The sequence below is a fragment of the Jatropha curcas genome, chromosome 5 (assembly GCF_041381405.1).
Source record: "Jatropha curcas cultivar XTBG-Jc1 chromosome 5, XTBG_Jcur_1.0, whole genome shotgun sequence".
NCBI lineage: Eukaryota > Viridiplantae > Streptophyta > Magnoliopsida > Malpighiales > Euphorbiaceae > Jatropha > Jatropha curcas.
Genome location: NC_143155.1, coordinates 19,560,578 through 19,588,210, shown reverse-complemented (window position 1 = coordinate 19,588,210; position 27,633 = coordinate 19,560,578). Strand labels below are relative to the sequence as shown.

Genomic DNA, 27,633 nt, shown 5'->3' with positions numbered 1-27,633 from the left:
TGAATTGCTCAATGGATGTGATGTAGATTATTATTGTGATGTGTAAAATACCGACAGTTCGATTTATAAAGAAAATGTTGCCGACTTTACAAAGGAGATGTTGCCGACGGCAAAAACACTTATAACAAAAAACTAAAACTAAATTAAATTAGCTATATCATTAATGGATACTAACGACTAAAACTATTATTATTATTATTATTACTATTATTATTATTGTAAAACATTACTTACTAAAGGACTATAAGCTTTATTGAAGTTTATATATTAGAGCAAATAAGAAATAAAGGAATAGTAATTATACAATTTGATAAGTTAAGACAAATAACTATATTGGCCAAAATTGATAAATGAATGAGAATTAAATTCCTCGAATTAGAATTCTTACTTAGAATTTTTTTTTTCTAAATTCTTATAAGGTTCTAGAATGACAAAACAAATGCTGGAAAGAAGCTATAATAAAGATAGTCCTATTAAGAACGATAAAATACTGTGAGCAGAGTTAAATAATTCGCATCACTCATGCATTTTACATTCATGCATACATGAATAATATGATATTTACACGAAGCATGCATACATAAAAAAATACCATACAGGCGTGTATGCCATGAGTCGCATCAAATCCACATATTTATATATTGAAATATATGGAGATGTTGGATATTACACACTACGTGAATGATGTGAAATTTTATAATTGGATATGACTTATTTGTGATGTTCTGTGGAATTATAATGATGTGGGTCACCCTGAGGTGAGAGCACAGACATGGTGAGAAAGCTGTCAGCGGGTCATAAGTGGGTGGAGTGGCCCCTCCCTATGCACTCTATGTTTCGGTAGGCATCGATGCTAAAACAAAAAAGAAAAGAAAGGAGAATCAGATGGATTGGACCCATCAAGCCCAAATTGGAGTGGGCTCCCTAAGTACACTTGACATAAGGATCATAGATTTATCTTTTCAAAAATTATTTTAAAGCATGCTTTGGCAGTGACCATGATCCTTGTTTATAATGGGTGGTTCTACAGACTAATATCCATTATTTGAGTACTTGAACTGTTGTGACTTATGTGATAAGTGTGCATTTATATTCGCTTGCTCAATCACAATTAGCCGAAGGGCTAGTGATTGTATAATATGATTATCATATGTGTGAATGTGTGAGGTGAGAGGACTATCTAACCCAACTCATTGAGTTTAACGCTCACCCCCTGCCTCTTTATTTTTTCAGGTAAAATGAGGAAAACAGAACTCTAAGGATACAACTAAGTTGATATAAAGACGAAAGAAAAAAACTAATTTATAAATAATGCATGTAAATGTGGCGATTTTAATTTATAAAATTCCACAATTGTATTTCAAATGGGTTATAATTGAATAACATGGATATATGTGTTAATTATATAAATCATATTTTTGATACGTCTGTGGACTATCAGATTGAGCTTTGAGTATGAGAATATAATAATTAGGCCTGAGGCCACGATTGTGAATAGAATATGAGCTTAACTGATTTAGGCTTACTACGGGCCTAAAAGGTCGTAAGCCCACCTAAGCCCTCCGGCTCTTGAAAACGGATCACGACATTTATTGAATAAGGTATATATTAAATATGATAAGAATATTATATCTTTAAGGATTTTAATTTTATTGGTTAAAAAATAAAGATAATTTTAATTTTGATTGCTTATATTAATTTTCTATTTAAATCTAAATTCTATAAAATAAAATAAAATAATATATTACGATGTGGCTTTCGGCGTACTAGATCTTCTCTAATACCTTGATATTCTTCTCCATGCTCAATATTTAAATCGGCACTCATGCGAGGAGCTTGAACCACATTCACAAATGGTTGTGGGGCAAGAAATGACAGAATGAGTATGTTGTTCGGGTACCATTATCATCTCAAAGAAATCATTAAATGAGTATCTAACATGAGATGTAGATCCATCACGTGTCCCAAAACACACTGCAGAAGTATTGAAAGCAGGTATCGTATATTGAAATGGCTATGCCTCGCCTATTTCGGAGAAAAAAGTATGGGTTTGTTAGGTTACCATCATCGAAGTGTAATGAATGTCCAATAGTATTTCTAATGTTACAGATGGTACACTCCATTCAGGTTGTGGTGCAGAAGGCTATTAGTGCAATGACCTTCGTAATAGTTATATATCATAGGGGAGGGACGTGAAGTATTTTGTCTACTGGCGAGACTTCAATTGGAATACGTCTTGATGTCATTTCACATCTCTTTCGACTCTGTAGTTTTGTTGGTGTTTGAACACCAGGAAACTCTATAAATGGAGGGGCAGGTTGAAGCGTAGGATGAGTTTCATTACGAATTTATTCATTCATTGCACCTAATACGCTAAATAATCTTTGACGGAATGATGGATTACTATATGTTGGTGATGTTGAACTGTGATATCTATGTTGGAGCCCTCTGATTGTATTAAAAAATATTATGGAAATAAGAGCAAAATATATTATTCAATTGGATTAAGAAATTATAAGATAAGACAAAAAAATAGCGAATAATTACCACAACTCCAATTTCTATACCTCGAAATGAAATCCAACTTCTAGTTCGTAGCACATATCAAATTATATGTGTGTTTTAGTGAAAATATATTTTGAGTGAATAAATATTTTTTATTGGGTTAATTATAATTTTAATGTCTTATGGAAAATGTTCTATTTTGATGCCTCAATGGAAAACTTTTGCAATTGGGTGTTTGAACCCATTAAAAATTTTCAATCAATTGCTTGTGATTTACATGGCATGTTGAAAATACAACTAATCCGGTAGCTGATATGGCACGTTTGAATTTTTATTGACTTGAAAAAATATGTTGAGTTGTCAACCAGTAATTAGTCATTTTGAGTGAAACTCAAAAAAATAAAAATTATTAAAATAACATTTCCTTCTATTGTTGAAATTTACAAAAACCACCCAATTGAAGTTAGGGATCTGAAAATTATTGAAAGGAAGAGACGAAGACAACAAATTGAAGCTTGAAAGAAAAATATTGTTACCGTTGGTTGTAGGCTGCTCTATAGCAACATCAACTATTCTATCTTTTTAGGATTATCAGACGCTTGAACCTGATCATCAGTTACAATATTATTGTTTCTCTTTGTCCTCTCACCTGAACACGATCTGGCTCTTGTAAAGAGATTCGGAAATAAAATGTTTCCTCACACGAATAGTAGTAGGATTCAACCGCTTCTCTTTCTAACGGGTGCACTTTGTGGTTTGTAGCCGCCGCCGGCGACTTGTATTGTTACCATTGTTTCTGCTTTTCTTTCTCTGTAATTTGGCCTGCGTAGCAAGCTTAAATCTTGTTTTTTTTTTTTTTTTTTTTTTTTTTATACAATACAAGTAAATCAAAAAGTTATTAGCTTTATAGAGTTCTAAAGCACTAATAAAACCTTAATCTGTGTTTATCAACGAATTCTATCTCTTTCAGATCTCTAACTTTCCCATGATTTTTGTAAATTTGAACAATAGAAGACAAGGTTATTTTAGTAACTTTCATTTTCTAGGTTCCACTCAAAATGCCTAATTACAGTTGACAACTCAATATATTTTTTCTAAGTTAGCAAAAATTCCAACTTAGTATGTTAGTTATCGGATTAGTTGTATTTCCAACATTCTATGTAAACCACGGACGCTTAATTTGAAAATTTTTAATAAGTTTTAATGAGTTCAAACACTTGATTATAAAAATTTTCTGTTGAGACACTAAAATAGAACATTTTATAGTTCGGAGACTAAAATTATAATTAACCAATTTTTTTATTGAAACCACTAATTAATCTTGTGAACTCTTAACAAAACACTTTTTTTTATGTACTTTTTAATGACTAACGGTCACATCCCATAGTTACACTAAAACTACGAAACGAATTGTGTGTTTTAGTGAAAAAGTAAATTGATAATTTAAAATTTTCATTTTGTATCGAAACCACCAATTGATTTGATGGTCTCAATACAAAATAAAAATTATTATTTATTCATATAACTACTTTTTGCTGACTGCTTGTCAGTACGAGTTATTTTTTTTATTGCACTGAAACCACCAACTTAATTGGTTGTTTTAATGCAACACTCTCTCTATATCAGGACAAACATTAGATTGAAAAATAATTTTGGAATGACATTAGATTAGAAAATAGTTTTATGGAGAGCAAAAAAAATTACAGTATCAATCAGACCACCACCTGATTCAGTCTAACTATTTTCTTTTGACCTTTCATACCTTACGACCTGGTATGGTTTTATTTCCATTGGTCGGATTAGAATGGACCATTACAACCGTATATGAGTTTTATTTCCATTGATGCAATTGGAAATGTGGTTTTGACCATTTTTTTTTAAATCGAACCGGACATCAAACTAACCTGATAATTGAATTCCAATTAGACTAGGTCAATTCGGTTCAAGGGATCTTTACTTTTTATTTTTTTATAATAATTTATACAAAATTAACAAAATATAGTTATAAATAATTTTGTAGTGAAAAATTAATGACATAATTATAAGTGTATAATTATTTTCTGTAACATTCATAATCAAATATCAATTTATAACTATTAATTTTATGTTATTCATTATTCAAATCAAATATTATATATTCAATATAATAATAAACATATCAAAATATAAGTTATAACAAATTTAAATGTTATAATTATAATAATTTTAAACATTCATCATTCAAACAATGTTTTACAATATATTTTGATCTTTTTGGAATTAAATTATATATTTTTATTATTTTATTAAATAAAGAAATAATTAATTAACTATTGGTTATCTGATAATTATTCCTTTAAAATTGGGTATACCATATTAAAGTTGATTTTTCAGGAAAAATTTAGACTATTTATTTATAATTTTTAGATCTTTTATTTATGAGTCTTTTTAAGGAAATTGAAGTCAATGACTTGAGACAGAATTGTCATCCGAATTACTAGTAGTAAGAAGAGCAATTCCAGCAATGTTAGAGGTTGTCGCTGTTTGCTTAGCTTTGCGGGTTTCCTAAAGGATAAGCCTTGAACGTGCCTCATAAAATGGAGGCAATGGATCACTTTGTTGAATGAAAGTAGCAACACCATCGTAATTCTCATTCAATCCTGCAATTAACTGGAGAACTAACCTTTGATTTGAGATCGGTGCACCAACGTTTGAAAGTTGATCAGCAAGCATCTTAAGTTCCTGACAATAAGCATAAACGTTTGAAAAATCATCAAGATGAACATGAGTGAATTGATTTTTCAAATGTTTCCATGCTCGGAGTGCAGTTGTATCCGGCTCTAGAATGGTGTTAAGAAGATCATTAGAAATCGTGCCATAAATTCATTAGAGAACTATGGTGTCTAATCGTGACCATAACTCAGGATCGACTTCAGCTGCTTGTTCCTTGTCTTTTTTAGACGACTTTAGAGGAATGATATAGTCAATCACCTTGTATGCACGACAATGGATTTTAAAAAGTTCAGCCCACGATGAATACTGTCCTTTTTCCATCTCAAGAGTAATGGGGATGAAATTTTTGACATTGTTGACAGCAAGGGCCGCGTGAAAATCAGTTTTGCTGGCCATCTAGGAAAAGAAGAGAAGAGAAAGAAGACAAATAGGGTTGGAAAAAAAAAAAAAATAGGCAGCAGAAAAAATTAGGGCTCTGATACCATGAAGGAAATCATCCATGTGATTTTCATTAACTTTGATTCCTTATATAATAATATGTAACCTTATAATCTCGGTAACTAACTACAGCTATACAATTGAGCTATTTAAAATAATAAGATAAACATCAATCTATTTACATACTTTAACATTCAGCTATGCAATTTTTCTTCCCTTCCAAACAACAGTCATCATGCGAATGATACTTAGCTTAATTTTGCACTTATAAGCCCTTCAACGCATCCAACCAACGCAAATGCTGCTAGAAAAAAGACCCCAATACTAAAAGCTCGGAGCATAATCCACTTGATTGTCCAAGCTTCAATATTTCTCTGCCTACAATACATCTCCACAGGAAAATATATTGTTGTAGGCCAAAAATTTAAGGCTCCTAACAATCCTATCACCTGGTTGAAGTAAGGAAAGATCATCGAAATCGCAGTTGTTGACATTACATATATTGTTCTGAAACACATCCTGAAGAAGTTTAATTTGAAAGCTGGCAACAACGGGAGTTTCAAGCTGAAATTCCTGTTGATAAATATGTTGTCTGGGTATCTCTCTGCAAACCATTTTTCAATCGTTGCGAATACTGGCTGAGTGTAAACCTGCCAAAGACAATAACAATGGCTGAACATATATAAAATAAGATTATATATATATATATATATATATATATATATATATATAGGAATACCTGATAGCCTCCTACTAGATGAAGCACTATGCAAGCATTAGCGAAGTCAATAAGCCAATATGGTTCATAAAACCCAAATCCTGTCAAGAGATTTCCAGGTGTATCTTCTCCAAAAGCTGCATATCCAAAACCTCCACAACACAGATAGAAAAATGTTGTCACAGCGATTGCTATTGTAGAGGCCTTCCTCATTGTCTCATTCTCCGGCGGAGGTGATTTCAAGGTATCCTTTCAGGTTTTCAAATTCAAATATTGCCCGTTACATTATAATCGAATGTGATGTAATGTAATCAACTAATATTTTTACAAAAAATACCTGTATCTCAAAAAGAATTAAGGGATATGGATATGCAAACGCAATATCCCCGAGCGCTTGAGATATCTTCCATAATTTAGCCAATGCACTAGAGGCAGAGACTCCTGTAATGCTACCCTTAACATATCCATTCTCTGTCATTTACATAGAGAAAATGAAATTTCTTTCATATTAGTTGATATTGACTTGATGATAGAAATTATAAAATTTAAATAAATGGTAGATGAGTTTTAACTTTACCTATAACATTTGCAAAGCCAAGTGCAAATCCTATGGAGGAGTATGCAAAGGACATGACAGCAGCAACAAATGAAAGCCACTGCATGTTATGGAAGTCTGGTATTTGAGAAATTATAATTTGAACAGCTCCAAATATTAGCATATAGAAAGTGTCTGAATATTCACAGCTAGCCTCATGCCCTTCTTTGTGGTAGCAATTTGATTTCTGAATTGCCCTTCATCCACATAAAAGAAGAATAAGAAAAACAAAGCAGCATTATATCAATCTTCAGAAATACTAACTCCCAGTTTTAAACCGTTTAATTTTAATGGTTTGGTTCGGTTTTATACCAAATTGTTGACTTAAAATGAAAACTGAATCGCATCAAACCGCTTTATAGCAGCTTGAATTAGTGATTAGATGATTTGAATTAATTTTAGCAAGTTGCATAGAGGGCCCTAACAAGGAGCAGTTCATCAATTAACATACCTCATGCAGATAGCAGATGTAATATTATAAGCAATTCCTACTCCATATAAGTTTATTTCCACAAATAGTCCACACAGCCAAGCAGCCTTTTTTCCTGAATCATCAAAATCAACTTATAGCATACCAAATAATCAGAAAACATATATGTTCTTTAATTTAATTTAAGTCACCTCAAAATTGCATTTTGATAATAATTATATTGTAGATAGGGATTAATCCTTATTATGACAACTTCTAAATCCTTTTTGGCCTTATTTTGGCCTAGGGTGCAAATAACATTCAAATGCCTTTGTACAATTCAATTATGTTATTTCTAAGAAATATCTTACCAGCCTTTCTCATGATGTCATATATAAAAAGAACAACTAAAGCATTTTGAGGAAATAAAAAATTGAGTTGTCTAGACTCGGTTTACAAATTCATTCAGTCGAAATTATTTTTTGTTAAAATAAAAGTATTTTTGACCATTCACTAAAAAAATTCAATTTGATTAAATCTGATTTCCTATAAAGTATATTTCAATTGGTTCCAATAATTAATTGTCAATTTTATTTTTAAATAGTTTCACACTTTTCTCCTTAAATTTCTAAAGTAAATAATAAATAGAAAAAGGAAATAATATATAATTATGATATATAATAGTGATTTCCATTATAATATATGACTGGGCCACTTAGTGGCGTCACTCAATAATTAACATTTAAATAAAAGTTAATGATTGTTGCTTTGACCAAAAAAAAAAGTGTTAATTTTTAATAATTAACCTTTAATATCTTTATATGAAATTATATAGGTGTAATCAATCTACAGGGGGAAGAGAGATTGGAAGTAATATCGAACCGAGTCAACTCATGCAATTGACTAGCCCTGAATCCAGATCACCTAAATTTATCAATTATCATGTAATTAAAATTACCTAATTCTTTAAATAATTTTTAGAGCAATTTTTTAATAATTTATGTAATTGATAATTCTTCACTATCAAATTCATAGTCTATATACTTGTTATCTTTAGTTTTTCCGTATTATCTTAAGTTAATTGATATAAATTGCGTATAAAATAATTAATATTTTTTAGAAAAAAAAAAAAAAGAATAAAGAAAATAAAGTTTAATTTACACCATACCTAAGCTTGCATCAACAGCAGTAAGGAAAGAGGGATTTCTTGCAGGACCAAGTTCAGGATGAGGAGAGCGATAGCAATTGGAAAGAAGGTACGCATTGATAAGGGTGATAAAAGCAAAACACACCATAGTTAATGGACCTGCGATCCACCCTAACTGAGCCATGCTCCATGCCAATGATAGTACGCCCGACCCTATCACTCCCGTTATTATATGTGCCACTGCCGTCCATACCGTCCCTTCATAAAATTTATTTCTTCATAGTCAATGCGTTATATAATTCTCAAATATATATGGAAACAGGAGAATAATAAAATTTTTGATATCACCGTTAATGAAATTTAAAAAATACCCTATAATAACATTAATTATAACTAATTAGAAATTTACATTTTATTAATTGAATGGATAAAATTTATTAAATTATTTTTTAATAAATATATAAAAATAATTAAGCATAAAAAAAATAAATATCACTTATTAAAATAAATGTTGTGATTTTTATAGATATAAGCACCTAAATATTTCAATTTAATAATCGAAATTAAAACCTAGGTTATTTTAGCAAAAAGTTTCAAAATCTTTTGACTTAGCGAATTAAAAATAAATTAAACCTAGTTTATTTTAATCGATGAAATTTTTTAATAAAAAGATAATAATAAATTTAAAACTAAAATTAAACTTGAAACTTTAAATCCTCAAATTCTCAAATTAACTAAGTCAAATTAATAATAAAGAACAATTATTTCTTTTATTCCATAATATGGGGACAATTATTGGCGGATTGCTTGAAAAATTATATATAATACATGCATTTGCTAGCGGATTGCTTTAAAAATAATTCATATTACAAATTACAACTAAATAAAACTTCAAATAAAAAAAAAATTCAAATCCTTCTTCTAATTTTTCTTCCCGTAGACAAAGAAAGAGTATATGAAAATAATTACTTATTAGATATTAAATAAGTTTTAAATATTAAAATTTCCTGGCAAGTAACTTCATGACAATCAAAAGATTACCGTGATTTCTATAGAATTCTATTCAAAATAAATATTATATGTAAGTTTAAAAGAATGAAAATCTCTTTCCTATTGAAAACTAACAATTCAACTTAATAATCAATACCAATAAATAAATAAATAAATATCTATACTATATATAAATGTAGAAATAAGAGAATGATGAGATTTTTGATATCGCTTTTTATGAAATTTGAAATATCTAAAATAGTCTCGGTTATAGCAAATTAGAAAATTACATTTTATTAATTGATTGAATATAATTTATAAAAATTATTTTATAAATAAATACAAATAGATAATTAAGAATTTTTAATTTTAAGTTTTATCTTTTTTTAAATTTATTTTTTAATAAAAATAGACGATAATGAGATATTTGACAAATTTTTATGTTTTATTTTTAAATATTTTGATTTTATTTTTATTGTAATTTAAAATATTTTATTTAGGAGAGATATAAAAAGAAAAACATATATTCTTTTTTATGTCTGTATAATTTGATTTGATATATTTTTTTAAAAAATAAATTTTCAAATATAATATATATAATATTTTATTTAGGAGAGATATAAAAAAGAAAAAACTATATATATATATATATATTTGCATGGCTGTAGGAAATTTAAGAATTTATTTGGAGATGATATAATGTTTTTTTTATATAATGTTTTTTTATTAATTAACATATAAATAATTAAGAATTTCAAAATTTTAAGTTTTATCTTTTTAAAATTTGTTTTTAATAAGTATATATGATAACAGGACATTTGAAATTTTTTATTTTTTATTTTTTAAATCTTTGATTTCATATTGATTATAATTTAAAGTATTTTATTTAGGAGAGAGATATGAAAGAAAAAAGTATATTCTTTTTTTTTTTTGTGTTTGTATGATTTGATTGGATATATTTTTTAAAAAATAAATTTAGGAAAGAGATAAAAAAAGAAAAAAAATATACTTCCTCTATCCCATTTTGTTTGCTTGTTATTCTTTTTTTGGACGTCTCAAAATATTTACAAGATTTTTAAATTTATATATTTAAACAACTACTTTTTCCATAACAACCTTTATGATTGTTGATTAAATAAATGACTTTTATTAATATCTTAATGAATTAGGGGTAAAAAGGGCAAAATAATTTTTATTGATTAAATTCTTAATATGTGTGTTTTGTGAAACCATGCAAACAAAATGGAAAAAATGAAATTTTTTTTATGGATGTAGGGAAAATTGAAGGTTTATTTGAAGATGATAAAAAGTTTCTTTTATGTAATCTTTTTCAGTAATTAATTAATTTATTTATTTATTTTAAATTTGCAATTTAGAACAATAACGAAAAAAAAAATACTTGAATTAACTCATTAACTGACCAATATTGGATCGTAGTATGATTTGCTTTGTAATTTCCATTTAATAACTTGACTTTAGTCTTTTTTTTTTTTTTTTCTTTGTCCATCAACTTTTCTAATTGGAGAACATCAGAAGTTGATTTTTGAAATTCAAATTGGTAATTTTTAATATAATTTATTTGTTATTACATGTTGAGTTATGAAACGGGTTTTATTCTTAATATTAACTTTTTTATTTTCTTTTTTCGTTATTGAATTAATTTTTAATTGATATCACTTTAATTTAATAAGAGATTTATATCTCTCTTGCTTGATGAATAAGTATTTTTAATTTTTTTAAATATTGTTTTTCTTATATTTTAAATTTATTTGACGTGAAAGACTAGAAAAAAACTAGAATTATATAATTATGTATTTGGTCACTTTTTGGAGTTTTAAGAATTTGTGTATGTGTGCATGTATTCCTTTCTTTAATTCACTAGGTAAGTAATATAATCAAAGTGATTAACATTATCAATTCACGTAATCTTCTCATTTCTTTTTTTTACCTAGTAGTAAAAAATGATTTATTATTATTTTTCATTATATTTATATGTAGATATTGATTTGGGGTTCGAGGTCAGAGTTAGAGATTGACTGATTGCTTGATTTTCCTTTTGGATATCCATTAGGGTTTAAAGAATGAGCATTTATAAATTAGGAACTGAAAGATTAGTTCAGGAATAAGGTTGAAGTTTATTTTGATACTACTTTCATCATTATATAAAAATAAATTAAATACATAAGAAGTAACATTATAAGTAGTTTATACAGTAAAGTCTAATAAAAATTAACAAATTATATTTATTTTAATCTAAACAACTTATGTCTTAATATTATATAGATAAAAAAAATTAAAAGAGTATAAAAATTGAGTATATAATGAGTGAAAAAAAAATGCTAGTATATGTATATATGTATAGGGTGAGCATTCAGTTGAGTGAATTTCTAACGTTGACCTAATAATTCAAAATTTTTAGAAATATAAATCAATCAAAATCAATTAGTATATAAAAATAAATTGAATAAAACAGAATTTAATATTTAAAACTTAATAGAAAATAACTGAACAGAAAAAAAATTAATTTCTTCATTATGTACTGAAATTTAAACCGACTATATAACAAATTGGTACGATTCAGAGATGAAAAAATAAAAAATGTTTTTGACCTTCAATTAATGTTTTTTTTTTTTGTATAATAAAAAAATAATATTACAGACTAATTGTCACGCATTTAAGAGTGAGTAAATATTACGTTCCAATTTAAAATCAAACCATTCCAATTTAAAATCAAATCGAATTGAAATTTAAATGTTCAAACTGAACTTTCAATCGTATTAAACGGATTCAATTCTATCAAGTCTTCATAAAATAAAAGTTTTATGGGGTTGGTTTGATTCAGTTGTAAAAGTCTAAATTATCTTTCATAAAATAAGTCAAACTACCTTGAAGTTTCAGTTGAAGCCGAAATAAATCAAGAACTAAACTTATTGTGAGCAAATGAACCGAACCAAATCGAATAATATCATTTGATTTTCAGTTTAATTCAGTCGGTTTGTTTAACCCTATCTACATCTACAATAATTTTAACATAACTAATAACATCTGCAATATCCATAAATGAAAATAATAAATTAAATTATAATGAAAAATGTATTATAAATAAGAACAATAAATACAAAATATTATATATACTAAGAGCAAATCTAATAGAACTCTATTATCGTTGACTTGTAAATTATTTAATTCTGCAGTAATATAAATGTTATTTGTAGCAATATATATATATATATATATATATATATATATATATATATATATATATATATATAATTAGTTACGTAATAACTCGAATTAAAATCTAAAGAACTTCAAAATTTATTACATAATAAAAATTAATATTAAAAAATAGAATTAATAATAATAATAATAAGTAATATAGTGATAAAATAATGAAAAGAGATTTTCATTTATAATCTGATCAAGGACCAAATTCTGTCTGACAGAAAATCGAAATATATATATATTTTTTTGGTATAGTAGAAAAAAGTGATATAGTAAAAAAGTTATAACTTGAGAGAATCTTTACTGTTATTTCCTTGCATAAATATTTTTTATCTTAAATAATTAAATTAATACAGAGAGGAGACCAAGCAAAGGAACAAGAATCCAAGAAAATTATAAGATCAAGTGTATATATCAGGAATTCAGAACCATAACTTGTAATCCAATCGGAAAATAACATCAAGTGTACAAAGAAAGATAAATTAATTCCCAACTTAAGATTTCCTTCCAATTTCTTTGTATACTTGTTTTCAGAAACTGAATCTTTTTTCTTTCAAGTTCTTTTGAATAGTTAAACAGAGCCAAAAGAAGAAGAAGAAGACCCAGATGAAGAATTAAAGGAAGGAAGAGAAATCGGATACTAACCAGTCCTTTTGAGAGTAGTTTCTGTTGCTTGATCATACAACAATGGTGTCTCTTGTGGTTCTCCAGCTTCTTCTCCCATAGCCTTCAACCACTTTTCTTGACTTCTTGTTTAGAAAGAGGGAGAGAGAGAGAGGGAGAGGGAGAGGGAGAGATTGAGAGATTTTGATTCCGATTCTTTTTTCTTGTAAAGGCTATTAACTTCCATGTTTGGAGTTAAAATAGTTTCAACTTGAAACAGTGAGCTATATAGTTGTTGGGCAGTCATTTCCTGTCTAATTTTTTTTTCAAAGCTGTGTTTGTTTGTCAGAAACAACGACGGACCCAGGGGGTCTGGAAGGGGCTGTGGCCCTCAGATTAAAAATTTTTCAAAATTTTTGAGTGAAAAATTTTTGGAAAAAGAATATTTTACTTTTACTCCCACTATTAGTAAAATTATCTTTTGACCTTTTCTAACTATTTGGGCCCGATCCGTTGCTCCCAACAATTAGCGAGGTTGATCAAACCGCATAAACCGTCCAAATCAATTTAAACCAATTTAAATTAATTTAAAACTGCAGTTTTAAAGGATTGATGGTTTGATTTGTCTTTGTAAAGTTTAAAAATTGAGCTTTTGGTTCAGTTTATAGTTTTAGAGTCAAAACCGTCTAAATCAAACCAAATCATTATATATATATATATATATATTAAATTCAATTTTTTAAAATGAAAATTTTCTTTATATTGATTAACTTATATTGGATAGTAAATTATGAGATTAATTATGTTGGATAATAATTTAAACAATAATTTCTTATTAATTAAATAAATTGTAAATTATTTTATAAAATATCAAATGTTAAACACTACAAAAAAAACGCCAAATTGCGACCGATTTTTGCGACCGACCCAAATCGGTCGCAATATTGCGACCGATTTGCGACTGTTTGCCAATCAGTCGCAAAATTTAGCGTGGAAAATTCGCGCGAGTTTGCCTCTCCGTTTGCGACTGAATTATTACTCCTTTGCGACCGATTTGGCGACCGCTTTGCGACTAACTGTGTTTCTGTCGCAAAAAATGCGCGCGTAAAAAAATGGATAAATTCTGGGACCGAAATGAGATAAAAGTGCGACCGATTGTTTGCGACCGAATATTTCAGTCGCCAATCGGTCACAAAATGCTCGCGTAGTAAAACGACGTCGGACAATTAAAAAATTGCGACCGATTTAAATTACGTTTGCGACCGATATGTCGGTCGCAAATGTTAGGGCTTTAAACGCGCCCTCTTCTTTTCTTTTCTTCTTCTTTCTCTCTTCTCCTTCTCCTCTCCTCTCCTCCGTCCGCAGCGCCGCTCCAGCCCCTCCTGAGAATGCTCCAGCCCCTGTGACGCCGCCACCGACGCTCCGGTCACTCCTCTACGCCGTTCGCCACCGTCTGGACACCATTTGAGGTAAGCCGGTTTGCATTTTATTTTTTTCGAAATGTTTTTTTTTTTTTTTTTTTTGCGATTTTTGTGTATTTTTCAATTTATTATTATTGTTATTATTATTAATATTGTTAATGTTGTTGTTAGTGTTGTTGTTATTATTATTATTATTAATAATATAGTTATACTAGTTTAGTTTTTTTTGTTTTACTGTAAACGAAATTGATAATGTGAGCTTTTGGTTTCCTTTTGTTTATTTATGAATTATTAAGAGCTGATTATTTTATGGGTTTGATTTTCAAACTTGATAATATTCAATTAATTAAATGAGTTCAATAGATCAATTTAGGAAAGAAGAAACTTAACTGATAAAACTATTTTAATAATCTAGCAAAAAATTCAGACTTTTAGCTATAGTAATTAGATTGCAAGAATTCTTATGCTCCATCTAAATTGAATTCTGCAAATTATCAGGTCAGTGCCAATTTTTCTGCTGCAAAATATCTTTCTGTATGAATCTTCAGCCACTATCTTTAAAAATAGATAAATATATAGAACATGTAGAGGTTTCATCATGTAAAACCAATATGATTAATATTTTACAGTTCCTCAATTATCAGGTGTGCACAGTTTGGAAGCTGAAACCTAAACAATATGGAAATTGAGAAGAAGGAAAATTAGGAAAGATTTGTTGGGAAATCTTGAATTTTTCAAATTTTAGTTGGAAATTTAGAATCTTGACTTATTTGCTATTTTTGAAGGTCCTAAATTATAAGCAGGCAGCCAGATTAATCCAAAAATTCATCAACTTGTTTTCTGATTTTTCTTCCCTGATCAGTTCCAAATCAACCTCCATACAATAAATAAATAAGGGAAAAACGTGTTTACAAGTTTATAACTACCACCACCACCAATATTTTATTTAGTTTATTATCGCAAAGCCACCATCTTTCTACTGGGATATTAATTGAGGCTCCATAAATTACAAGATCATCTAAAGAATGTTTGATTATAAGCATTGAAAACTTTTTTTTTTTTTTTTTGATAGCTAATAATTTTTGATATATATATATATATATATATATATATATATATATATATATATATATTATAACTCAAACAAGAAATGACTTATATTATCCAAATTAATACTAAACATATCAACTGAAATAGATCTATTATTTAAATCAATTAATATTTCAAAAATATTTAAATTAATATTATATATTGTAATTAAAATATTGTTTTCTCTTAAATTTACAAAAACATGAATATAATTCATATGGTACTTAGCGTTGTAGCACAAAGTTTCCCTTGTTTATCAAGTGCAATGATAAACACCAGGAGGTTATGTGTTTCCAGCTGATATACCAAAGAATTTTAATTTCAACAGTAATTGTTTAAAGATGAACAGTATTTGTTTTAATCTGAACAGTAAATGAACAGTTTATGTTTATGAACGATCAAGAACAATATTTCTGATGTGGAAGATCACACAGAGGTGCAACCACAGAGCATACTTATACAAAATAATATTTATCAATTAACTCAACCAATTTTAAGTATCTGATTTTAATTAAGGTTGAGGGTTCCTGCAACCTTAGCCTGGGATCCCCAGAACTAAGTCAGATTGTGGAGGGAGAAGAGAAGGAAGCCTTTAACAGGGCTTAGTAGTAGCAATTTATAAGTTTAAATAAATAACTTTATTTAAATATGAAATTCAAATTTAAACTTACAAGTTTAGAGTTTACAATCCAGACCTGGGACTTCGAATGCTTACTAAGAACTCTTAGGAGGGAGGATGAGAGAGTTTAGAATATTTGGGTATACAAGCTTATGCCTTCACAAGAGGATAGGCTCCCTTTAAATAACATAGAAAAGAATCTTTACTATTCTACTTTTACTATTTATGAACAGTGCTTGGTCTGCCACCGAATCTTGAACAGTGTTGACCTTTACTGTGGATGAATAGTTGTTGGTCTGCCATCGAATCTTTACTGTGGATGATGCGTTGGCTTTTCCTGTAGAAACAGTGATTTAACTTTTACTATTGAATGATGGTGAAATAAGGTTTCACCTGCCTTTTACTCAGATGAGGACGATGTGTCCTTCTTTTTCTTTTCTTTTTTCTTTGCTTTGCTTTTTTGTTTTAATTTTTCTTTTGCCTTCTCAGCTTTACTTTTGACTATAATGGATTCAAAAATTTCATCATTACTATCTTCGTTGGAGGATAGTGGGAATGATGTTGATGAGGAAGAGGAAGCCATGTCAGCCCACTTCTGTTTGCTTGATTTAGATATTTTACTGGAACAGTCTGCCTGCTTTTTACTTGATGAGGGTTTTACTGGAGAATCAGAATCTGTTGAGAGATGCTGAAGCATTTCTTGGCAGATTCGTCTATACTCATCTGGAGTTTTAGCAGCAGCTAACCTTGCTTGGCATTGTGCTTTTTGGATGCCGAAAGTCGGTTGATCTTTTAGTGCAAGAGTGGTTGCATAGGTTAATGGAGAAACCTGTTTTAATTTATCACGTATCCAGAGATCAATTTTAAGTTCCGTGGTAGAGTTCTTGAAAGATCCCCACCATTTAATCTTGTGTCTTTTTACCAACATAGGAATCTGGTATGTTCCTACGGCATACTGAGTGTCCAAATACCATTGATATACCCAGGGCGTGAAGAAGGCCATACAATAGTACATAAGGGAAGGAATATGGGCTTCTGCAGGATTGGGTTTATAATGGGCTTTAAAATACTGATATAATGCCTGGATTGGAGGAGGGATAATTTCATTGGAAATTCCTCTAGTTTCCCACCATTTTTTAAACCAGTTAGGCACTTTACAATCAGTACGAAAGGATGTGTCAAAATAGATTAACCATGAATGCGTAGCAGTGGGATTTTGAATAGCAAAAATTTTGTCCCATGCATCACGATAATCAAAATAGTTGTATACAGTACTGTGGACATGTTTATATAAAACTTTAAATTGTACAGGGGTAGAAAGAGAGGGTTTAGGCCAGTCCTTGGGATGAAGAATCCGTTGGATTTTAAGTGAAGAATATAAAATAACAGATTTATTTTTTGAATCATAATTATGTTTAATTTTTACAGATCCAGTATCCAAGAGAATATTATGATAATATTCTTGGGGTTTTGAAAGATCAGTTGGAGCAAAGTACCAATCTTCAGGGTAGTACTGTTTTAAAACAGACCAAGGGTTAGTGTTATTATATCCATCTTCTATTTCAATTTCATAATGAAAAATAGTTTTAAGAAACCATTTATGTATACCTTGCGTATACTGGATTTTTGGCAAATCCACAGCCATCAACGGATTTGATAAGTCTTTACTGCCTACCGTTTGAGACAGACTAGCCGTACCATGAACGGGTACGATCGCTTTAGGTGTAGAAGACATACCTGGCGCCTCTGTGGAAGAGGACGCTATACTTTGTAACGCCTTAAACACTTCTGGAGATTGACTTAGCTGTTCAATCCATTTTTTAAGATCTGGAGAAAGTTTAGTGTTTAGGGTTTTAGGTAAATCTTCTGAATGCTCAGAGAGAGCTTTAGTGGGTGATTCAGGTTCTTCTTTAGGGGCTTTGCCCTTATCCTTTTTCCTGCCCATCGTTCTGTAAGAATTCGCGAGTCAGAAAGTCTGGAATGTTATTTTTATCTCCTTTAATAAATTCAATATCAAATTCAAATATACTAAGTAAAGCTTGCCATCTTGCAAAAATTTGTTTAGAAGCCAGATTTTTTACATCTTTTTGTAAAACATCTTTTGCAGATTTACAATCAATACGAAGTAAAAATTTTTGATTTAATAAATCAGATTGGAATTTATTGATGCAAATGACTATACTTAAAATCTCCTTTTTAATAGTAGAATAATTTATTTGAGTTTGGTTCCAATGACCAGACGTATACTGAATAATTCGTTCTTTATCATTAATTACTTGTTTTAAAATACCACCATATCCAACATCTGAAGCGTCAGTTTCAACTATCTTGAATGCTGTTGGATGAGGGATATAAAGATATGGAATTTCTTTGACTAAAGCTTTTATCTTTTTTACTAACTGTGTATGCTGGGCTGTCCATGGGCCAGCATCTTTCTTAAGCCTATCATGTAATGGTTTTATCATGCAATTGAGGTTTGGATAAAAATCTATAACATAATTTAAACATCCAAGAAAACGTTGAAGTTGGGTTTTATTGGTTAATTCATCAGGGAATTTAGTTCCAAAAACCATAGCTCGTTCTATGGGCTGGATAATACCCTGTTCTATGTAATGACCCAAAAACCTAACTTTAGTTTTAAATAAGTCCATTTTAGTTTTACTCAATGCTAATCCATTCATTTCAATTACCATGCAAAATGTTTTTAAGTGTTTAAAATGTTCTTCTAATGTTCTACTAAAAACTAGAACATCATCAATATATACTATACAAAATTCACTATGGGGATTAAATATATCATTCATGATCCTCTGAAACTCAGAAGGAGCATTTTTTAATCCAAAAGGCATTACATTCCATTCGTATTGACCGAAGGGAACGGTGAATGCGGTTTTATATCTATCATCAGGATGAATCTGGATCTGCCAGTAACCAGATTTCATATCAAATTTACTAAAAATATTTGCCTGATATAACTGTTTTAATAAATCCTTCTTATTGGGTAATGGATACCTTATCCATTTTAAGGCTGTATTTAGTGGTTTATAATTAATTACTAATCTAGGGACGCCTCTTTCTATCTCAGCATTTTTATTGACATAAAAAGCTGCACAAGACCACGGACTTCTAGATTTGCTAATTAATTTTTTATTTTCTAAATCCTGAATTTCTTTTTTACAATGGTTTATGAGTTCAGGGCTCATTTGAATAGGTCGAGCTTTAGTTGTAATGGACTTTTCATCAAAATCCTTCTCATAGGGTAAATCTACTATATGTTGTTTACGATTCCAAAATGCATGTGGGTGATCTGCACATAATTTATTTTCCATAAATGTCTTTAATTTACCAATTCTAATTTGAATATCTTTATCTTCTAGTTGCTTTTTAATCCGTTGAAGATATGTATAATTTCTCAAATGATTTAAGTCTTCTTCTTTAGATTTTATTAAAGAATTAATTTCCAAAGTTTTAATAGAATGAGCTCTTAATAAATTTAAATTTTTTCTCCTAGGTTTTTCAGTAAATTCTAACCTAGCTCTACTTCCTTTTACCTTGAATTTAATGCAATCTTCTTTTACAGAATATGGTGTAATTAGGTTAATGAATGGTGTTCCTAAGATTACCATATAATTTATCTGTGGTGAAAGTAAGAATATTGTTCTAATTTCTAATCCATTATTTATAATATCTGCTTCAATTTTACCAAGAATTTCTAATTTAGATTTATTAGCTGTAGTCAGTTTTTCATGTGTTTCTGACCAAAATCTATGTGGAATTAAATCAGATTTTATACAATTTAAATCTGCTCCTGTATCAAATAAAGCTATACCATTTATTATAAAATCATGTGAAATTTGTAAATTTAATTTTACTAAATATTTTCTAGATGTTATTTCTTGTAAAAGAAAGAGAAAATGTGGATTTATGTCTTCATCTTCATTTAACTCATTTATTTTATCATCTGGTTCATCCGAAGAGGAACTAGATATCAGTTGAGTTTCTAAATGTTTTATTTTGGCATCATGTACTTGTGCTTGATGTTTTAATTCTTTGACTTCATGTTTTAAAATTCTAAGTTCTTTATATAGATCTTCTAATGATATTTTTGTTTCTAATTTTTTATTCTTATTTAATATAGTAGTTAAATCATAAGTATTAGTTTGAATTTTAGGTGTGATTATTTTTACTTCTTTATTTTCTTCAAAACTTGTAATTAATTTTTTAAGAAGTTGACTTTTAAGATCAGTATCTGTCAAACTATGTATTACTTCTAAAAGTGTATTTTGATCTTTTGTTAACATATTTACAGATTTTTCTGAAGAACTGGTTGTTGAACCTAGTTCATCAACTTGATTTTCACTTTCTTGTACCTCAGAATCTGATGTATCAGAAGTAAGATACATTTCATGAATTTTATTTATCACATCATCTTCTAAGTTTAATTCATGCAATTTTTTATTGAACTTGCAAAATTTAGATGTATGTCCTTTCTTACCACATTTAAAACAAGTTAAGTCTTTATATGAAATCTTATTAGTCTTTTTATATGGTTTTTTACTCTTAGATTTTTTATGGTGTTTACGTTTATCTTGATGATAAAATTCTTCTTTACTAGGTTTAGACCTATAGTGTTTTTTATAGTGTTTTTTATAGCTTGTGGGTTTAGAGCATTGACCACTACATTGTTGAGTAGGGGTTATATTATAGTCAAATTGTTTACAAAAACTTCCTAATTCTTGTTTAGTCTTTTTTAACTCATATTTTAAAGTCTTTTGAAGTTTTAAATCGTGACAAATTTGTAATCCTTCTTTTTGAATTATACTTATTAATTGGCCATAAGTTAATTTATTGTATGGAATCGGGTTACCATGTTGTTGTTTAATATAATTCCTAACCCTTTCGCCTAAAAAATAGGGTAAACCAGCTAAGAATTTTTCTTTCCAAAAAGCTTGATTAGAATCTTCTCTTAACATTAATCGTGTAAGAAAAGTGGTTTTATATAATTGAAATTGACCTAAGTGTTTACATTTTAAATTACTTAAAAGTTCAGCATTTTTATCTTTTATATGTGATGGATCGCCTATAAAATGTAATGAAATGGTTAATATTAAGGTTGCAACTGCATCTTGAATAGGTTCACCATTTTCATCAAATAAAGGTTGATCCTGGTCATTTACTTGAACTGCATTTAAAATATCTAATTGATCTTTTTCAGTGAGATGGTAATCCCACCATCCCTTTAATTGTCCTGTAAATCCTGCAATGAGGATTTCAGCAACGGCTTTATCAGATATAGGTGACTGGGTTTTATAGGCATTCGCAGCCATGGTCATTTGTTGCAAAATACTTAAGATTTTATATTCAGATAATCCATCAATATTCCATTCATATAATGTATTAGCATTATAATGAAATTGGGATATGTATGGAGGTTTATCAATTAATCCTAAGTCTGGGGCCCTAGAGACTATTTCTCTATGGGTTATATTATTTACAAATTGTTGAACACTATCTGAGTCAGGTTTACTATCCTCAGAGCTAGAAGTTTCTTCTAAAAGGTTTATATTTCTGGAAGCATTAGAAGAATCTTGAACTACTTGGGGAGTAGATCCTGAACTTGCCTCAAGTTGACTAAGCTGTTGTTTTAAAGTTCCTATAAATTGTGAATTTAATTCCTTTTGACTAGTTTTAGATACCTGAAATGGTTTAAACATATGTGACTTTACTAATTCTTTACCTTTAGATTGTTCAAGTACTATGGGTTTATCTTGAAGTAATTGTTCTATCTTTTTTAGTTGTGTATTCAAACAAATTAAACTAGCATTACTAAAATTATTTTGCTCAATCAATTTTTTATCTGAATCATTTTCTCTAGCTACTTTATACGGTGCACAAATAATATCATTATCTTGGTATTTAAATTTACTAATGGCTTTGGGAGGAAAATCACTTTGAATTATCCTATCATTTACTATCCATTCTGGTCTTTTATCACGAATTGTTATTGGGTTAAGACTTTTAGTTGAATTATTTTTAATTAATGAGAACCAGTCTAAAAAGCTAATTTTAGTCTGAGTTTGAAATTGATATTCAATATATTCATGTTTTAAATCTTCAAAATTATGAGTTTTTAATATTTTATTAAACTTCATTAAATTCTTTGTTTTTGTTATTTCTTTTACCAAATCTTTATTAATTTCATCTTTAGTTAAAACATTTAGTTCTCTATTTAATTCACTAACATTTTCAGTGATGGCTGAAGCTGTTAGTGACTCTGGAGAAGTGTTTACTAAATTAGATTGTTGATTTAGATAATTGTCAACAGGGTTATAAACTGCCTGAGGGACTGAATTACTATAATCAACTCCTTTCATTTTAAATGATTGACTAGATGCAGGTATATCTGAAGTAGAATACCTAGGTTTTACTAATGTTTGAATAATTGGTTTAGGTTCATTTTCTTTATATCTTGCATAAATTACTGAAGGTATTTTCGGCTTATCATCATTTATAATCTCAGAAGATGTTGATCCTGTATACCTAGAACTTTGACTCCTATTAAATTTTAAAGTTACTTTACCATCTTCAAATTGTTCAATTTTTTGTAAATTGACATTTGGTTTAACAGGTTCTGGTTCTGGGGGAGGGACAATCCCTTCCAAAATCCATTCCTCCGGTAAGGTGATATCCTTCCATTGGATGGTTTTAGGTATAACGGTGTTGGTTTTAGCCAAATCAGTTTGAAGAAACTTAGTCTCTCCAATTTTTGGTTGTAATTTGTATTTAGTACTAAAAGCTGAATTCATAGCTTTATAATGGATTTTATAGATTAAAGCAATTGGAATAGATCCTTGCTTCATTTTATAATTATGAGTTTTAACTTCTAAAATTATACTTTCTAGAATATTAAGATCATTTAAAGAAACAGTCATATCTGGATAAACCTCAAATGAGATTGGTCCTTCACTTAAGCTTGTTTCAACAGATCCTAATAAAGAATCTTGAAAATTTAAAAATCTAGCATCCCTTACTACTGCCAATATACTAGTGTTTAATCCTTCTCTAGTTAAGGGTTTTATACCTACTTGTATTAATCCTATATGAATATATTTATACTTTTTATTTTTATGTTGCTGTAATGTTTTAAGTATATATATATATATATATATATATATATATATATATATATATATATATATATATATATATATATATATATATATGCACACAAACATTCTCCTTATACCCAATGTGAATTAAGAGAATAAAAAGAGAAAAAAAATGCATCAGATGCCTCAAACTTGAACTAGTAAATTTTATTAACAAAATATGCACATTCCAAAGTCTTTTTATATTATATATATATAGATATGGTTGTGTCAACCAACCATTTTCAGAGCTTCTTCACCCTTCTTTTATTATTATGAAAAAGGATTCCAATATTTTTTAAAAGCCACTAACAATGCACAAAGTTTGATCATAAATTCTGCAACCCTTTTAGAAATGGAAGCCCAATTGGAAAATAACTATTGTTTCCCAACAACTTGGTTTCTTTGTCAACCCCACTTACTATGATTGGCTCTATGCCATTAATTCAGGTTTTCCATTGTAATTAACCAACTAAAAGTAGTATAATTAACCAACTAAAAGTAGTATAAACCAAACTAATAACAATTTGAATTTTTTCTCATGTAGTAAAAGATACCTTTATTTTAATAAAATTTTCTATTTTCATTGTTTCGATGACCGAATTTCGCATTTAAGCTATAACTAAACTTTCACTACTATGGCATACATTTTATTTTGTCATACCTAAGTTACTAGATGTAGGGTTATTCTTGGTGAAGTTAGGTTAGGTTTGATACAGTTTAAAATTTATCCAAACCAAATTAATATTTTTTTCTTTATTATAGATATTATTGTCGTTATTATTCTTAAATATGTTTTTATTAAATGAATGTTGAGTTTGGATTGGAGGCCTAGTAGTGGCCATTTTGCCTTTGGAGAATGTTGATATGTTATAGAAGTGTTTATTGAAGTGTCTTTGTATTTGAGATTTGATTGTGTTGTGCCGAAATGCTGCTGAATTTTTTTCAATAAATTCAATATGTAGAATAGTACACTTACCTTTATTATAGTAGGTATATAACCTTTGTATTGAATAAATGAACTTAGTTTTTTGACATTTATATATAGTTCCCCTTATTATAGAAATAACCTTAGTTAGTTATAAGTGTAAATTGAACATTACATTAGTGGCATGTTTTAAGGCTAGATCAGACTAATGCAATTACATATAATTTACCCTTGATAAACACATTGTTAATTAGGTAAAAAAAATGCGAAATAATCGCGATTGGATGTATTGGAGGTTCGAGGTCAATGGGATATTAAGACAAGAGTTCCTGAACGGATTGGAGGCGTTTATACAGTTTGCAGTTGGTAATCCCAGTTTTATGGATGGGAATAAGTTGAGGTGTCCATGTAATCACAAGAAGTGTCGAAATCGAGCCTTCTTAGACATTGATACAGTGAAACTTCATTTGTGCAAAAATGGGTTCATGGAAAATTATTACGAATGGATACATCATGGTGAAGCGCGAGTTGCCAGTGGGTCAGGCCACTCCATTCCGGTAAGTTTAGAAGTTCAGCCTTATCAATTTCTGTATGGTAATCAATGCAATGATATGGTAATCGATGCGAGTAGAGTACAATGTGATTGGGATAATATGGAGGAATCGCCAAATGTAGCAGCACAACAATTGTTTAACATGCTAACTGCAGCTAACAGTGAATTGTGGCCTGGATGCAAGAATCATTCAGTTCTATCTGTTGTTGCACGATTACTACACATGAAAGCAGAGCACCATTTTTCAGAAAGGTGTTACGATGATTTTGTTCAGCTAGCAAAAGAAATGTTGCCTGAAGGCCATTCAATGGTTGATAATTTTTATCGGACAAAAAAATTAGTTCGGGGATTAGGACTACCGGTAGAAAAGATTGATTGCTGTCGTAATAATTGTATGATATTCTGGGGTGTTGACTCGGAATTAAGAGAATGCAAGTTTTGTAATCTTCCAAGATATCAACGGCGCGGTCAAGGGACTGGTAGAGTACAAAGAGAGAAGGCTTTCAAGAAGATGTATTATTTCCCTCTTGTTCCTCGCCTTCAAAGGTTATATGCATCAAAGGCAACAGCTGAACACATGACATGGCATGCTTTGCATGAATATGAGGATGGTATAATGACTCATCCGTTAGACTCTGAAGCGTGGAAACATTTTGATAACATTCATCTTGTGTTTGCTGCTGAAATGAGAAACGTGAGATTGGGGCTTTGTACTGATGGGTTTCAGCCGTTTGGCCAATTAGGACAACAATATTCATCATGGCCTATCATTGTCACACCATACAATCTACCACCGTCAATGTGTATGAAAGATGAATATATGTTTTTGTGTGTTATTGTTCCTGGGCCTACTAATCCAAAACATAAAATTGATGTGTTTCTGTAGCCTTTGATTGCCGAACTTAATTATTTATGGGAATATGGGGTTGAAACATTCGATATTTGGACCAATCAGAATTTCATAATACGAGCTGCTTTGCTTTGGACCATCAGTGATTTTCCAGCTTTTGGAATGTTATCTGGGTGGAGTACGGCTGGCAAATTGGCTTGTCCTCACTGCATGGAAAACACTAATGCATTTACACTAAAGAATGGAGGTAAACAATGTTGGTTTGATTGTCATCGCAAATTCTTACCGGAATCTCACCCTTGGAGGAGAAATCGACAATGCTTTAGAAAGAACACGACTATTGTTGAACCCCCTCCACCTGTGAAGTCTGGATCACAAATATTACAAGAAATTGAAGATCTGGGGCTTATGAAAGTTACAGAGGTAGGTGCAGATGAGGTAAATACAAGAATTGGCAGGAATAGCGGGTGGAAAAAGCGAAGCATCTTCTGGGATTTGCCATACTGGAGTTCACTTCTTATCCGTCATAACCTTGATGTCATGCACATAGAAAAAAATGTGTTTGAAAATCTGTTCAACACTGTCATGAACATTGAAGGGAAAACCAAGGATAATGCAAAAGCGAGAGCAGACATGAAGGAAATTTGTCGTCGACCAGAACTCGAGCAATCTGTACTTACTGGTAAGTTTCCGAAGGCATGTTATTGTTTAGATAAACCCCAAAGGCAATTATTGTGCGAATGGTTACGATCATTAAGGTTTCCAGATGGCTATTGTTCAAATATGGGTAGATGTGTGGACATGAGGAAGTACAGATTGTTTGGCATGAAAAGCCATGACTGCCATGTTTTCATGCAAAGATTGATCCCTGTGGCATTCCGAGAATTATTACCAGGAAAAATTTGGGAAGCAATGACAAAATTGAGTCTCTTTTTCAAGGAATTGACGATGACTGTTATCCGATGCGATGATATGTACCAATTAGCGCGAGAAATCCCAGTAGTGATGTGCAAGTTGGAGCGAATTTTTCCATCCGGCTTCTTTGATTCTATGGAACATCTGCCGGTTCATTTGCCCTATGAATGTCGTTTAGCAAGACCGGTACAATATCGATGGATGTATCCATTTGAGAGGTGATTCACTAACATCTCATTCTAATGATTACATCATTTTTTTTAACTTATACTTACATATTGGCATTGTACAATCACAGACACCTACAGAAAATTAAAAAGAATGTGCGCAATAAGGCAAAGGTCGAGGGATCAATTTGCAATGCATATTTGGTGGAAGAAGCTTCCACATTCTGTTCACACTACTTTGACCAACATGTTTTCACCAAGCATCGGAGAGTGCCACGTAACGATGACGGAGGAGATCGCGTTCAATCTGAGTTTGAAGGAAATCTAAAAATTTTCACCTACCCTGGGCGTACGATTGGTAAATCAAAAAAAAGACGATTGACTGATGCAGAGATACAAGCGGCTCAAACCTATATTTTATTGAATTGCGAAGAGATCACACCATATGTACAGTAAGTATAAATAATGTAAACATTCTAAACTTGACGTGGGCCGTTGTTAAATCATACTTATGCTAATATGGTTCGTTGATAAATAGGAAATATATCAATCTTCTGCGGCTTCAAAATCTCAATTTGACTGATACTGCAGTTGATGTAAA

At 29.8% G+C, this 27,633-nt stretch overlaps 2 protein-coding genes across 3 annotated transcripts; both read right to left on the bottom strand.

The window, feature by feature from the left end:
• Window positions 1-5,049: 5,049 nt before the first annotated feature.
• LOC105639172 (uncharacterized) lies at window positions 5,050-5,613 on the bottom strand. The gene is made up of 2 exons (XM_089721328.1): window positions 5,380-5,613; window positions 5,050-5,226 (listed from the first exon to the last, which is right to left on the bottom strand). The coding sequence occupies exons 1-2, from the start codon at window positions 5,611-5,613 to the stop codon at window positions 5,050-5,052; spliced, it is 411 nt and encodes a 136-aa protein (XP_089577454.1).
• An 88-nt stretch (window positions 5,614-5,701) lies between these two features.
• On the bottom strand, window positions 5,702-13,600 carry LOC110010057 (putative amino acid permease 7). Of its 2 annotated transcripts, none has more exons than XM_089722061.1 (7): window positions 13,385-13,600; window positions 8,546-8,782; window positions 7,420-7,531; window positions 6,951-7,165; window positions 6,711-6,844; window positions 6,395-6,622; window positions 5,702-6,305 (listed from the first exon to the last, which is right to left on the bottom strand). In XM_089722061.1, exons 1-7 carry the CDS (start codon window positions 13,461-13,463, stop codon window positions 5,904-5,906), a joined length of 1,407 nt encoding a protein of 468 aa, XP_089578187.1. In that variant the 5' UTR covers window positions 13,464-13,600; the 3' UTR covers window positions 5,702-5,903. The 2 variants fall into 2 exon arrangements, with proteins under 2 accessions (XP_089578187.1, XP_089578188.1); XM_089722062.1 differs by having other exon boundaries at window positions 7,420-7,513; window positions 13,385-13,599.
• Window positions 13,601-27,633: the final 14,033 nt, after the last annotated feature.

Excerpts from the sequence above, each read along its gene's own strand:
- LOC105639172 (XM_089721328.1), bottom strand. The coding sequence starts at position 5,613 with ATGGCCAGCAAAACTGATTTTCACGCGGCCCTTGCTGTCAACAATGTC. Across the intron at positions 5,227-5,379 it reads GGTCACGATTAGACACCATA|GAACTTAAGATGCTTGCTGA; the intron begins GTTCTCTAATGA and ends GCTTATTGTCAG.
- LOC110010057 (XM_089722061.1), bottom strand. The coding sequence starts at position 13,463 with ATGGGAGAAGAAGCTGGAGAACCACAAGAGACACCATTGTTGTATGAT. Across the intron at positions 6,623-6,710 it reads TAATTCTTTTTGAGATACAG|GATACCTTGAAATCACCTCC; the intron begins GTATTTTTTGTA and ends AAAACCTGAAAG. Across the intron at positions 6,306-6,394 it reads ATCTAGTAGGAGGCTATCAG|GTTTACACTCAGCCAGTATT; the intron begins GTATTCCTATAT and ends TGTCTTTGGCAG.